The sequence below is a fragment of the Schistocerca nitens genome, chromosome 4, assembly GCF_023898315.1.
Source record: "Schistocerca nitens isolate TAMUIC-IGC-003100 chromosome 4, iqSchNite1.1, whole genome shotgun sequence".
Taxonomy (NCBI): domain Eukaryota; kingdom Metazoa; phylum Arthropoda; class Insecta; order Orthoptera; family Acrididae; genus Schistocerca; species Schistocerca nitens.
The window spans coordinates 900,579,183-900,595,250 of record NC_064617.1 but is presented as its reverse complement, the minus strand read 5'-3'; the positions used below and the strand labels follow the sequence as shown (position 1 = coordinate 900,595,250).

Sequence of the window (16,068 nt, the reverse complement as noted above, 5' to 3'; positions counted from 1 at the left end):
CAACACGGTGTTGGCTCTTCTGCCAACACTACAGGAATAGTGGCTGAAACACAACTACTTACTTCCTAGCACTCAGAATTATTCTGACGCCAAAGTTCACTGAATTAGTACTTCAGAAGATTTACAAAATGGTTGATAGTGTAGTCTCTCACCTATACGTGTCCATGGAAACATTGTCTGTTTGAATGTTGTTAGTATGTAACATCATAAATTTTATTACCTCATCTGGAGAGCAAAATTGAACAAATTGCATGCTTAAAAAGCTAAAATCAAGCCTATATATAGAAAATCAATTATTAAGTGTCAAAAACAAGTTGTTTAGGTGTATCACTGTTAATCCTTCATTGTTTGGATTTATAATACAATTTGCAATATCAGGAAAAAATAAAATTATCAGATTGCAATTAGGACTCACGTTCTGGGGATTCCTTTCAAATGTGTTAGGTCTGCAACTTTGCTTCTGCCGTTTTGCAATGGACGGCAGTAGCAGCAAGTGGGGTTCAGGTGGTTGGTCATAGGTGTAATACAATAAGCATAGGCATCTATAAACATAATACCATAAAAATGTTAGTCGATTTCTGAATGCATCATAAGGTTATTCTTGATTAAGTACGTCAACTTACGTACCCATTTCTCGCCATTTGTGGGAAGTTTTAATTTTCTGCTTTAACATGAAGAAATCTGCGGCTGTGGCTCTTAAAATGCTGGGTAAGACCAATGATGAGGGAACTATTAGTGAAAGAACATGCAGAGAATGTATTCAACGTCTTAAGAACAGTGATTGTGATGTCGAAGACCAGCATGGCGGGGGAGAACAGAACGTTTTTGTAGCCACTGAAACAGACGAAGACAGTCGCAGGACATCTTTATCGAAAGCAATTGATGCGTTTGAGCACAGCACTGAAACACAGATGGCCACAATGCAGCGATAGACACGTAAAGGAAATTTTGCAGCAGGTCAGTGCTCGACCCCACATCGCATAACCCGTCAAAATGTACATGGAAACATTGAAATGAGAAGTCCTATCCTTCCCGCCATATTCTCCTTATGTTGCTCTCTCTGACTACCACCTTTTTCGATCAGTGGCATACAGTCTGGCTGACGAGCACTTCCGATCATATGAACAAGTGCAAAATTGAATCAATTCATGGATCCCCACAAAAGATGCCCAGTTCTTCCGCCACGGGATTTGTGTGCTATCTGAAAGATGGGCGAATGTAGTGGCCAGCAATGGGCAATACTATGAATCATAATTTTTTTGTAAGCTTTTTACAATAAAGCCCTGAACTTTGAGAGAAAATGGTGGAAGCAAAGTTGTAGACCTAGTAATTATGTGTAGAGATAAAAAATAGCAAAAGAAATATGTTTGTGTGATACAATTACAAATTTAAACAGTGGAAAATCCTTGATAGAATAATGGCAGTATTATATAAAGATAGATTGGTACTCACCATATAGCAGAGATGCTGAGTCACAGATAGGCCGAACAAAAAGACTGTCAACCAAGTAAGCTTTCGGCAGAAAGGCCTTCATCCAAATTAGACCACACACACACACACACCTATGTGTGAATAGCAATCTGTCCTTTTCATAATACTGTCATAATTACTAATTCACAAGTTTTTGATTTTTTCCCTTTATTTGTATATTGAAACCTTGCTTGTTGCCAAATTTCATGATTCCAGGTCAACAAGAAGTACTCTGTAGGTTTTAATGAGAGTGTTTGAGAGTGTCAAAATAGCTGACATAAATGGCCCTATCTTTTGATTGCATTGACTTGAGAAGCTTCAATTTTTTTACACTGTTAAGCGACCATGTATGTTAGTATGTGACATAAATTTCAGCTTTATAAACCTATCCGTTCCGGAGGGGAAAAGGTTTTTAACAGTCAGACAAAGAGAAGACAGACAGACAGACAACAAAGTGATTCTATAATAGGTCTGTTTTTACTGATTGAGGCACAGAACCTAAAAATTAACCATGTCACCTATTTCGGATGAAATGGTATGTCTACCAAGATCACCTAAGGACTCCTGACCCAACCACATGAAATGTCTTTAGTAGTGATTTTACCCTTATTTGACAGCTGATATTATTTTTCAATTAAAAAGCGTCTGTGAACATTGCACTAGCAGTGACACACCATGCTTGTCACTTTATAGTGGGATATTAGGAAAGTATTAACTGGCTTTTAGTATCAGATTTATAATTTGGTAAACAAACTGCCTAAATGTCCACTCTGTCTGTAATGGAAGGCCGGAACAGAACTACTCTGAATGATGTGAGGATAGTGAACTGAGCAGGTTACATTTAATACCACAACTTCAGAACATCGTATCACTGGTGGAGAATTTAGTTGATGCTCTCCACATCAGGATAGTATTCAGTGGAAACAGATACAGTCTTTTGTTCCTATTATGGGGAGTCACTGTTTTTGAGGTCGTCTGAAATGGTATGAGTGATCTGCTTGTAAACAAACTGGTGAGATGTTTACTACTCATCACATACAGTAGGCATTAAGTCGCTGACAGCGATAATGAGGAGCAAGCAACTCAGTGCCTCTTTTTTTAGAAATAAGGGCAGTTTATTAATGTAGCCAACCAGTATCAAAATGATTACATTGTGGTGAATATAAAGAGTAGAGGAGAGTGTGTTTCACATGGAAGGATGGCAACTGTCACTGTGGACATATCGTTGTATTGAAGTGTGGATTTGACTATCAGTGAGATTGAGGCCAATTTTGAGGAAGACAGCATGATATCCAGAAAAGTGCTACATGACTCTTAACTTTGAAAGGTGAAATTTCAACCTCACTGTGAATTCCAGAAGGTGAAACGATGTTTCAGTGTATGGAAATCAGAACAAGTATCTGAAAGTTAAGATAGGAAGGTTCTTCATCACACTGGAAATTATTTTTAATGCAGTGGTGTTATTCTGTGGCATTCCAACAGAAATGACCAGCAACTGCAGTGGATTTTGAATAGGTGTTCATGATATATTATACATTATGATGACATTTAGAGAATGAAAATCAAAACCACAGTTCTCCAAGTGTGATACTGTCTGGATTTAAATGTTTGTACACTTAAAGTGTTTTTAATAACTGCTTGATTTTTGTGTTAAACTGGATTGCCACTTACTACCTGCTGTTAGTGTCAGTATGATTGAAGGCTGTCTCTTCCAAACATATGTTGTAATCTTACAACTGTTTTGAGAATAGTCTGATGGTTGCGATTTGAGGATAGTCTTACAGTTATCTTAAGATAAATAATATACTTTTTCTTGTGTTTTGCTGCATAGTGTATTTAGTTATTGCTTCTAATGAAAATTTTGTCTCATTTCAGTGGTTTTGCCCCATTTCAGGAGTAATATCTTTCTTTCTGATTTAGTCCACCTAGAATTCTCATATTTGTTTGTACACCAATATTTAGATGGTGAAAACCAAAATGTAGCATGAAAGTTGAGTTGCAGTCATACCTTTCAATTGATATTAAACCGTATTTAGTGTTTCAGCGTCTTAATGCAAAGTGGCAGTACATTACACAGCTGTATGAAACGGGGAGCATTGATGAGGACAATACAGATACACAGGTAAGTTTCCTGGAAAAAAGAAGCCTGCTCTTCATTTTCTTTTCTTGTACTGTTTGTTTGGTAACCAAGAGGTTATTAAAAAAGGCAACAATCTCTTAATTTTTTATTTTATTTGGGTTGTTCATATTTATATCCTTTATAAGAGGGACTGTATCAAGTAAAGAATATCTTCTTACCAATTGCTGTGTCCAGAGAGGTCTTACATCCATAACGTGTTAAATTTATTGATGTTTTGGAACTTGGGAAATAGTTCCTGCATCAGGAAGAATAGGTAAAAGAAAGGTGTACAGACAAGAAAGGGAAGGAAATGACACTGCACATGTAGATGAATAGTAAAAATAGTTGCTCAACACATTGTATGTATTGATATTGAAATCGGTGATGTACAGTTTCCAAGCGCACTTTGTGCATTAGTTTTAAATATTGCCTTTCAATGTATACTACTCCGGATACACATTTGTTAAGTATTCGACAACACTGCATGCCAGTACCATTATTTCCATTTTTTCTGTGGGAAGCTCTTGCCCCCCTACTCTTCTCCTCCCACCTGTAGTGCATTTACTTCATTTATTCATTCATATATTTTGTGTTTCATAACTCCCATTGTGAAGCCTTCATGGATGTGGAACAAGTCAATTTATATATTAACATACTGCAGGCCACTCCAGACTACTACTGTAAAGTGTACAAACAATAAATTATTACTAGCACTAATTTCCTCATATTGATAATTATTAGAATATCTTTTAGATTACTTTGTACTTATACAATAGGAGCAAAGCAGCTATTAGGGGCAAGGGGGCTTTGCTCTTCCCCTTATACTATTCAATTACTTTTTTATCTGCTTCTTCATACTATGCATTTATGTAATATTACTGTTCTCAGATACACTATCAGCTGTTTGTGTATTGGAAAAGTTAAAACGTATTTACCATATGTACTTGACTATGTGACAAAGGTTTTTTCCAAAATCATCAGTCGAAAAATATAGGGTCATCTTATATTCAGAGATAAAACTATTGCTGCTGAGTTCAAAATTTTTATGTTGCTTATTAGATTAATATAGGGGTTGTTTTACATTTACAGATGATTTCCTAATACACTGAAGCTCTCAGTGCACTATTGACTTTGCTCAGTCACATAACATTTGACTCGCGCACCAGTACAAAGGATACATGAGAAACTATGGACTAGTCACCACAACGGTCTATTGATCTGCTTAAAATTTAACAGTTCTGTGAAACACAAAAGGATGTAAGATTAAATTCTGTCATCGTATTAACTGTCGTGTATTTGAACAGGTTTACAATAAAAGTTCTCGTACATGTATAGATACCTTATACAAACATTTGTGGTGCTTTTTAAGTAATGGTAAAGGTAATATCGTATGGCGAAAATTTTATCCTTCAAAAAACATTTCTTGATTCAGAAAGCAAGTCAATATTTTATTTGGTTATGAGAGACTGTAATTTACCAAATAGGTTGCAGGTGAGAAATTCGGCCACTGTGCACATATTAGAATACCAGGTAAAATGTTACCACATTTTAATCAGCTTTAGAGAAAGATGTTGACATTCAAATGAAGCAAGAAAGAAAATTAATCCAGAATTAAATGTCTAAAACATGAAATAAATCATATTAAACGGACTGTAATTGTTACCGCATGGAGATAGTGCTGACAGACACCACTGCATTGTGGGACAAGTAAATGTTTGATAATTCGACTGAATCGTGATTGCGATCTTTTATTTGTATATTAATTGGTGGTGTTATATATTACCTTTATCCTAGAAGACATTGCAGTTCATGTCCCATAGTTGTAAGCACAGCACAACATAAGGGTCAGAGGGGCAACACTGAATACCAGCTTGATTGAGAACTAGGGTGGCTATGGGAGGGAGGGGGCAGGGGGGGGGGGAGATGGTGAAGAGGTAGCAGATCTCATCATGTTGCCAGCAAAGAGAATCTATACCACTACTTTGGCTTTGTATGAACATCTATCACATTTAAACTGCAATTTGACTGAATCCATTGGAACTGACCTAAAATGGGACAAATATGCAACAAGAATACGTATTTCTGCAGGAGACAGTTAAAGTCCAGATAGGGGCCAGTGGCATACTAATTTGTTTGCTGCAGCAGTGTTTTCAATGCTGACCGTGGGGTATGGTGGGAAAGAAAAGTGGTGTGTCAGCTGCTGATACTATGCTGCCAGTGAGAGGGTGGCTGGCAGATCATACATTTGGAGGCAAGACACATTCTGATGTCAGTACAGAAGTGAAATATGATATGTATTTGGCAAGAAAAGCTGTTGTCAGGCCCCATCAAAAACACAACATATGTGGAAGGAACAGCCAGCTATGCAGTAGTGAGACCCCAGATGGCAGGATAGCAAGCAAAAAAGGTAGTGAAGATAAAAATTAATGTAAAGCATTTCCTTTTCTTTATTTTATTCCTCCTCGTATTATCAAAATGTAAGCAATCAGTAAATGGTCTAAGCTTAGAATAGGTATAATGCTAATGTTTTAGGCAGGTACTTTGTAAGAAAACTGTGTAATTTTGAATAGTTTGGATATGTTAAAAATAAATTTTTCTTTAGGAGCCTCTTAAAAAAAGGGGGTCATTGTATACTTGGATAAATACGATAATATAAATGCTATTATTAACAGGAATGTAAATCCCAGAGTCCAGATCTTTAGATAAATTAAAGAGGGGCTATAGAGATGCTTTTGTATTTAGATTTTTTCTCCCCAGCAAAATAAAAAGCTCGATTCTGAATCCTAGACACGAACCATAACCTATGTGGAAATAATTTGTACTGCTGTTATTGTGGATGTGAATTTCATAGGTTATTTTAAATTCTCTCTTGTTATCAACAACTATAAGTTTACGGAATACCTGGCTGCACTTTTCTATCGAGTAAATACTGTTTTGACATTGCCACATGTCATAAGACAGTACTGAGTAAAAGTATACTAACAATCCTGTCTCTTGGAGTTTTCACTGTGGTAGATGTGAGTTTTATTATTATTATTGTTATTTGTTATCCATTATGCCAGCTTGTAACATTTGTTTTAGTCTGTTGGTATTTTCATTATATGAATGTTAAACATTATTTGTGATCTTTATTCAAGAACATTCTGGTTTCTTTTAGGAAGTTCTTGAAGACATGCTGAACCGGATGTTGACACGTGAATATCTGGAAGTTTTGCGTGTAGCTCTTATAGGTGGTACAACCGAGACTGTAATGGAGACAATGGAACATGAAGAAACAGAACCTACACGCACATCGTCCTTGCAGACAGAGGTTATAAGTGAATTGGGCACATTGTTGCTACGCACAGAGGCAACTTGCCAGCCTATCGTGTTGTGTATATTTAGGTGAGTGAGCTCATAAAAAACTGGTGTTTTACCATTCAATCTAAGTATTTGAAAATTTCTGTGTTGGCCTCCGTTTTAATGTAATAATGATATTTGTAAATGTGTATGCAGCTTATGTGTTAGATGGATCTGGCAAAATGGCTCACTCTTTCAACAAGACTGCCAATTACAAATAGAAGAAAACTTCTACCAGTACACAAAAGAATAAAAGCAATGAGTAACGTAAGAGTAAAGAAAGTAAAGAATCTTACTTAAAAATATTGGTTCGTAAGGTTGACAGGAGGCTTATAACATTGTGCTACTTTATTTGCTCTGCTAATGCTTTCCCATTTGAGAAATGTCCTTGTGGAACTGTCCTCAGTGTTCATCACGAATGTCACCAGTGTAATTTGGGAAGAACAAATGATCATTCAAGATATGTTATTTAAGTGACATGGTACAGCTCATAAGGTGATATTATCTTGTCAGTTGTTCTACAGTTTTGCAATTGTTCTCTACCCTGTGGTTGCCTAGAAAGCTCTACAGACACTTGTGGAAAACAGCCATATTATTCTTATAGCGTCACTCAAAAAAACGTTCATCAGAAATTAATTCCTTAATTTGCAGTCTACAACTGTTCCTTCCTTAATTTTGCTTCAGTGATCCTTGATACACATTTTTGGGGCCAAGAATGGGAGTGTCCATCATGTTCTTCTGCCAGGCTTTAGCTCATTCCAAGCAGGCCATTTATTCCCACAGTGTATTTTTCTGTCTCTGCTGTCCCACTCACATAGAAATCTGCAGTGCTTTCTGTACTGGAAGTGCATGCCAAGAAGAATTGCAATTATCTGGAGATCTCTACATATATGCCATTTGCATTTCTAATATTGGTAAAGTATGTGTAGTCATCTAAACTTCTCACGTGTCTCCTTCAGATTAACTGAATGAGCAGTCATAACAGAAAGAAATTTTTCCAGTTTAGGAGAAGTACTGCTTTCAGGGTTACTCTGTTGGAGTTTCTGAACATGCACCATTCATTTTCACAGAAATTATGACAAAGATTCTCAATGCTGGACTCGATGTCATTACAGAAAATAGTGTCACATTCCATGGAGAAATGTTGAGAAAGAACAGCACGGCAGTTATGATAGCACTAACATTGGTATTGTGAAGATGAAGAGTCCATCATTTTGATTATGAAGTTAATAGGTCAGCCTGTTGCTTCCACAAATTTAGATCACAAACTAGATTGTTGAAATCCCCATGAGGCAAAAAGTGTGACTTATTGAATTCAGAGTGGCCTTGCAGTGTTTGGTCAACATGCATATCTAGGTCTGTCTTCTGTGTATTCATCACTGTATTTGCTTTCATTCATTATCAAATTCTCAAGCAGCTGTTGTCACCAATTCTTCACTGTAACATCAGGAAATATACCTTATGGTAAATTAGAATACTACAGATTCCTTGTTATTGAGATGGTTCTATTTATATTTGCCAAACAAAAATAATGGTCTGCTATGTGGTCTGCTGGTTCCGTCCACTCATGGGAGCAGGAACATGTGATGTGACCCTTTTAACCAACCTGTCAGGATTGTAGTAAATGGTGAACAAAATATATGGGGGACCCAATTCTTGTCCCACTCACCAACTTTACACCCAAAATAAAATTTGTAGAACTCTTCTTATGAACTTCTATTATTCAAAGCTGTGCCGGAAGTCTGCTTCTGTCAGCTTGTTGAGAACCTCCATCGCTTTTGCTTTCACCACTTCCACACTGTCAAATCTTCTCCCATGAAGTACCAATTTGAAGTGGTCTAGGTGGGGAAAATACAATAGGCAGTCCAACAAGGTGATGCCGTATTTCACAAGGAATTTCTTTATAGATACTGCAGAAGGGTCTGGCACATTGTGTTGGTGAAGCATTCAGGACCTTCAGTTCCAAAATCAGATCATTCGTCTCTTCACTCATACATGAACGGTAGTCAGAACCTCAACAGACACACTGATGATGATTTTCATGGACCAGTTTAACAATTTTCTCAATATTGTCACCCGTTTTTTATGTTGAGGGTCATCCAGGGTGCAGGTCATCAGTCATTTCATATCCTTTCTTAAATCTTTTGAACCACTCAAAATATTGCGTTTTTTGATAAACATTCATGTCCATACACTTCTTTTAACATGGCGTGAGCTTCTGTTAATTCATTGCTCCATCTGAACACTTTGCTGAGACGCTAGTACAAAACCTTCAACAGACGATTGGTACAGTGAGACTGAATAGCATATAACCACGCACGTCGAGCTGAGGGTGGGAAAAGTATTAAATGACACAAACTTGTTGAAACCTGCTGCAGCACACTCTTTATTTGCCAGTACCAAAACCACTCAGGTTGTTTAATTGCCACTTCGTTTATTGTTACACATATGGGATCGCTTCGAAATTGAAAAGGCAGCCGGAAGAAAGAATTAATTAGTGTTCAATAGCGAACCTTGTATGTCTCCATAAAATACATATTTTGAGTAAATTTTGTGTCTTCTTACATCTTCACTCGCACGTGACAACGCATTGTCACCCTCACCCCCACCCCCTTCCACAGACCCACATTTTATTTTTTCAGAATTTTGCATGTGCCCCTCTGAACAGCAAATTGTACTGCAAAATTTGCAGAAACCCCTATGTAATGCAATCATTGGTGTTGGGAGATTCAGTTACGCTTAAATAAATGACTGAAAATGAGGAAGAAGAAACACAGTGAATTTATGAGAGGTTTTTGGGAAGAGAAAAGAAAGAGACAGAAAAAAGTGCCATGAATTTGAAATGTACCAATTTATGTACCATATAGTCATTGTGAATATTGATTGTGTTTTAATGCTCTCCTTAATGGGGAATTAACGATAATAATAATAAATGACTGAAGTGTTTAGCAAAATAATATGAATTATTTTATATTATTTGCTGCCATTTACAAATGACCTGCCACCTAGTTACTAAGACAGGCAGTGTTTTCACAATATTAAATTGTACAAATACAGGATATGAAGCTTATTTGATTTCTTCTTGTTTTAACAAAGCTTAACAATTTTGCAGTTTTAATACTGGTAAACTTCAAACTAATTAGGAAATGGAAGTATATAAAGTTAACGATTTATGTAAAAAGAACATCACCATTATTGCTGTCCATGAGGAAGTGCCTCAGAAAGACATTGAGCCTCATGCTCCTGGGCAGCCTTCGCCCAATCTATTACAGCTCACCACTTGAGGGCGAGTGTCTCACCCTCAGGTGGTATGATTCTACATCTGTGTTTGGTCACTTTATGTAGCAGCATGTGTTGTTCTTTAATTCTAAATTTCTTGTGCAGTTTAATGTTAATGTTGTGAACACTTTGATGATTAAACATTTAGAAACTTTATAAAGATAACTGCTTACAGCCATCAGACATTTGAAGCATACCACCTTGAGTCTTCAGCTGTATATGTGCAACTTTGTTTCTCATCTGGTTTCACTTATTACAACCATCATCACTGGAGGAAAAGCTGTACAGTGAAAAATCAAAATGACCTTAACTTCAAGTAGTGCATGGTCACATGTTCTATATATATAAGTGTCGTGATGAAATCCATACAAACAATAAAACTGACTCCATTGTGTTTCATAGAGGTAGTATGGTGTATGAATTGCCTTGAAGTCAGCTTTACTGTTTATATGGGCATCACCATGACATTTATTTATATAGAACATATGATCACACTCTATTTGATGTTGACATCATTTTGATTTTTCGCTGTACGGTTTTTCCTCCAGTGATGATGCTTGTAATAAGAGAAACTGGTTGAGAAATAAAATTGTACATGTATAGCAGAAGACTCGACATGCTTTACTTCAGTCAGGACTAATTTAGTCCTTATTCTACATTTGTCTGTCTTCGCCTTTCCTGCTGTTGTCTGATCAGCTGTCGCTATTACTTTCTTCTGTCTTGCTACTATTGTCTGTGGAATCATTTGTTGTCTGTGTTTGTTGCTGCCTGTACTCTTGTTGTTGCAAGTACCCTTTATGCAGCACTCTAGATATTCTGTCTGCACAGTCATTGAGATAGGTCCACCTGGTCCGATCTCTAAGGGATTGTGTTATGCTGTCATGTAAGTGCGGTCACAGTACCAATGGTTGCAGTACTAGAGTATGTGTTCTGGGGTCCCTCCCTCTCCCAGGCACAATCAGCCTCCTGATCAAGATTTACATCCAGTAAATGAGTTAAGAAATGAACGATGCCCTGACTGGTATGAACATGTTTCGTCCTCAGTCACTCCCTGATGCTGGGGAAGCCTGCAGCTATCCTACAGGCCTCTTCACAGTTGTCCCACTTTGCTTGCCATGAATACACTCTCCAGGTTTTGAGCTCTCTTAAGGTCTATTTCCTCTCCTAAGTGGTCTCTGTCTGTCTCTGATCTGTTCATTTCCAGCCAATCTGTTGCTGCACAATACTTAGCAATTATGTCTGTTGGGTATACCCCGAGCACCATGCATAGTGCTTCCACCAAAGTGGTGCAGAAAGCCCCTGATAGCTGCAGGAGTGCACCCCTCTGTCTGCACCTTACCACCATGGTATTAGCTGTGCTGCAGATTCAATGTGCCCACACATTGGCAGCAGAACATATTGTTGACTTGAAGAGAGCAGATTCATAAACACATATCAAAAAAAGTTTTGGGTCACCTCGGTTCTGAAAGTTCCAGAACCTGTACAGAAAATTGGAATAGAGATCAACATAAACATAATTTCCGCCCTTTTTATTGCTCAAGAAAACCACACATATGCATGTTGTACCACCATACAGCGAGACCTTCAAAGGTGGTGGTCCAGATTGCTGTACACACCGTTACTTCTAATACCCAATAGCCTGTCTTCTTGCATTGCTGCATGCCTGTATTCGTCGTGGCATGCTATCCAAAACTTCTGGTAAACCTTCCGGGATGTAAGGTCGTGGTCCATGAAACTCTTCAGCTCCTAACATTTCGTCTTATGTACCCAAGGTACATAAGAAGGACCTTCCTCTGACACCGATTGTTAGTATCAATTCTCCTATGTACGAAATAGTAAGATATCTAACAACTCATTTACAACCATATATTGGAAAAACTGACTCATATATAAAAGACTCACGTCATTTTGTAGAGAAAATTGAAGGTTTAATTCTGACTCCTGAAGATATTTTAGTAAGTTTCGATGTAGTATCTTTATTTACTATGATTCCAGTTAATGAAGTTATGGATTTTATAACGGATATTTTTCCAGAAGATCTGACTGCTGTTTTCAGACATTGTCTTACTTCCAGTCATTTCTAGTGGAATAATGAATTTTATGAACAACTTAATGGTGTAGCAATGGGTAACCCATTGGGTCCTGCAGTAGCTAATTTCTACATGGAGAAATTCGAACAGTCAGCCTTGGAAAAAGCAGATAAGAAACCATCTCGCTGGTATCGGTATGTAGATGATACATTTGTGGTCTGGCCACATGGTAGAGAAGCCTTAGGCGAATTTTTTGATCACCTTAATAATATAAATCCAAGAATCCAGTTTACCATGGAGAGAGAAAATGATAACAAAATACCGTTTTTGGATGTTTTAGTTATGAGACAGACGGATGGAAGATTGAAACAACAGATTTTTAGAAAAATAACGCACACAGACAGATACTTACATAAAAACTCTAACCACCATCCAAAACAAAAGAGAGGTGTGATTACAAGTCTCGTTGACAGAGCCAGACGGATTTGCATGCCGGAGTATCTAGACGACGAATTAAAACATGTGAAGCACGCTTTTGAGAAAAATGGCTACTCGAAGAAAGAAGTAAGCAGAATTCTGCACCCAAACAATGAAAAGCTTAAGGACAAGTCCGAAAAATGATGGAAGAATACAGTCTCTCTCCCTTTTATAAAGAAAGTAACGGATCAGATTGGTAAGATTTTAAGTAAACATGATATTATACCTGTTTTTAGACCAACGAAGAAAATTTGTCATGTTCTTCGGTCTGTAAAAGATAAACGCGCTCCTCTATCAGCCAGTGGCGTATATAAAATTCTGTGTACATGTGGTAAAGTTTATGTTGGAACAACAAAAAGAAGCGTAAATACACGGTTAAAAGAACACAGAAGTCTTTGCCGATTAGGAAAAACAGATAAATCGGCTGTAGCAGAACACGCTTTAGGAAAAACAGATAAATCGGCTGTAGCAGAACACGCTTTTCAGCCAGGAAATCATCAAGTGAAGTTTTCCGAAACAAAAATTTTATCTACGATGACGAACTATTACCCACGGCTTTGTAGAGAAGCAATTGAAATATATAAACATAGGGATAATTTTAATCGGAAAGAAGAGACCATGAAACTTAGTGATATTTGGACAGTAGCACTACAGAATTGCTAGACAGTTTTATCCGTGACGAGATTACGATCGATAGTTAAGTTTTATCTCTGACAAAGATTATCTCTGCATATCACGTGTAACTCTGGTCATGTCCACTTTCTACGATATATAAGTCGCTCTCAGACGTCCGACCCGTCAGTCGGCAAGACTCACTGGAGGAGAAACACCCCTCTGAAGATGTCCAGCGCAGCTCTGGACGAAACGTTAGGAGCTGAAGAGTTTCATGGACCACGACCTTACATCCCGGAAGGTTTACCAGAAGATATGTCATCCGGTCGTGAAAGCTTTCATACTATGATGCTATCCACAAGTTCATCAAGGCATTGTTGGTCCAGATTGTCCCACTCCTGAACGGCAATTTGGCATAGATCCCTCAGAGTGGTTGTTCGTTCACATTGTTCATAAACAGCCCTTTTCAATCTATCCCAGGCATGTTTGATAGGGTTCATGTCTGGAGAACATGCTGGCGATGTCATTATCCTGAAGGATCATTCACAAGAGGTACATGATGGGGGTGCAGATTGTTGTCCATGAAGACGAATGCCTCCAATATGCTGCTGATGTGGTTGCATTATCGGTCAGAGGATGGCATTCACACATCGTACAGCTGTTATGGCGCCTTCCATGACCACCAGCGGCGTACGTCAGCCCCTTATAATGCCACCCCAAAACAGCAGGAAATCTCTACTTTGCTGCACTCGCTTGACAGTGTGTCTAAGGTGTTCAGCTTGACCAGGCTGCTTCCAGACACGTCTCCAACGATTGTCTGGTTGAAGGCATGTGCGACACTCATGGGTGAAGAGAACATGATGCCAATCCTGAGCAATCCATTCGGCATGTTGTTGGGCTCATCTGTACCGCACTGCATGGTGTCGTGATTGCAAAGATGGACCTCGCTATGGATGTTGGGGGTGAAGTTGCACATCATACAGCCTGTTGCACACAGTTTGAGTCGTAACACAATGTTCTGTGGCTGCACAAAAAGCATTATTCAACATGGTGGTGCTGCTATCTGGGTTCCTCTGAGCCATAATCCGTAGGTAGCAGTCATCCACTGCAGTAGAAGCTCTTGGGTGGCCTGAGCGAGGCATGTCATCGACAGTTCCTCTTCGGTTTACTCCGAGACACCTGGATACTTCCCTTGTTGAGAGCCCTTCCTAGCACAAAGTAACAATGCAGATGCGATCGAACCGCAGTATTGACCGTCTAGGCATGGTTGAACTACAGATAGTATGAGCCTTGTACCTCCTTCCTGTTGGAGTGACTGGAACTAATCGGCTGTCAGACTCTCCCCATCTAATAGTTGCTGCTTAAGCATGGTTGTTTACATCTTTGTACAGGTTTAGTGACATCTCTGAACAGTCAAAGGGACTGTGATACAATATCCACAGTCAACGTCTTTCTTCAGGAGTTCTAGGAACCGGGGTGATTCAAAACTTTTTTTGATGTGTGTATATTACATTGCAGTCACGGGCTGTCTATAGTTCGCTATGTTGGTACTGGCTTGTGCAGTAACTTGCATGCCCTTTCTCTGTCCATTTTGATGTGTGGATTAAAGTCTTAATTTCTGGTCCAGGAATATGCCCAAGTATCTTGTACAAGTTTCTTTTGATGCTTTTTCCATCTAATTTATCTGTAGGATTCCTTTATAAGTTCCCATTCAGCATAATGTAGAGAGTTTATTTCATCACACCAATTGCTCATAGTGTGTGTAAGTCTGCTGGCATTTCCACTTCAGGATTCTCTTTCGAGTTTGCCACTATCACAAGGAGGAGGTCACCAGCCTTTGCGACTACACTCCTGTATGGTCATCCTCTTTCATTGACGTCAAGAAGGGTTCAGTGGTAATGTTCCAGAAAATGGATCCGCACAAATCGATACCTACAGATGTCCGTTACGAGGAACCACTTGACTGCGAGGCTGCAAGTTGAGTCTTCAGTAAGGCTCATTTGAAAGTGCCTTGTGAAAGGTTCATCGAACCAGCTTCACAATAATTCTCTATTATTGCAGTCTTGAATAGCGTGCAGAAAAAAACGACCTACATCTTTCCGAGCAAGCTCTGATTTCGATTATTTTATTATGATGATCATTTCTCTCTATGTAGGCGGCATCAACAAAATATTTTTGCATTCGGTGGAGAAAGTTGGTGATAATATTCCACTGCAATGAAAAATGCCGTTGTTTTAATTATGTTCACCCCAAATCGTGTATCATGTCAGTGATGCTCTCTCCCCTATTTCACAGTAATACAAAATGTACTGCTCTTCTTTGAAATTTCTCGATGTACTCTGTTAATCCCACCTGGTGAGGATCCCAGACCGCTTAGCAGTACTCCAAAAAAGGACGGACAAGACTCTTTAGTAGATCAGTTACATTTTATAAGTATTCTGACAATAAAACACAGTCTTTAGTTTGCCTTCCCCACAATATTTTCTATGTGTTCTTTCTAATTTATGTGGTTCATAATTGTAATTCCTAGGTATTTAGTTGAATTTACTGCTGTTAGATTTTACTGATTTATGGTGTAACCAAAGTTTAATGGATTCCTTTTAGCACTCAAGTGGATGACCTCACATTTTTCATTATTCATGGTCAATTGCCAATTTTTGCTCCATTCAGATATCTTTTCTAAATAGTTTTGCAATTTGTTTTGATCTTCTGATGCGTTTATTAGACAATAAAGAACAGCAT

The 16,068-nt window shown here is 38.2% G+C and overlaps 1 protein-coding gene across 1 annotated transcript in view; it reads left to right on the top strand.

Moving 5' to 3' along the window:
* Positions 1-16,068, top strand: part of LOC126253448 (exportin-5) — a 209,537-nt gene that overhangs the window by 146,928 nt on the left and 46,541 nt on the right. Inside the window, exons 14-15 of the mRNA XM_049954794.1 lie at positions 3,507-3,592; positions 6,747-6,973. Coding sequence (XP_049810751.1) covers positions 3,507-3,592; positions 6,747-6,973 — 313 coding nt within the window. The remainder of the gene's footprint in view (positions 1-3,506; positions 3,593-6,746; positions 6,974-16,068) is intronic.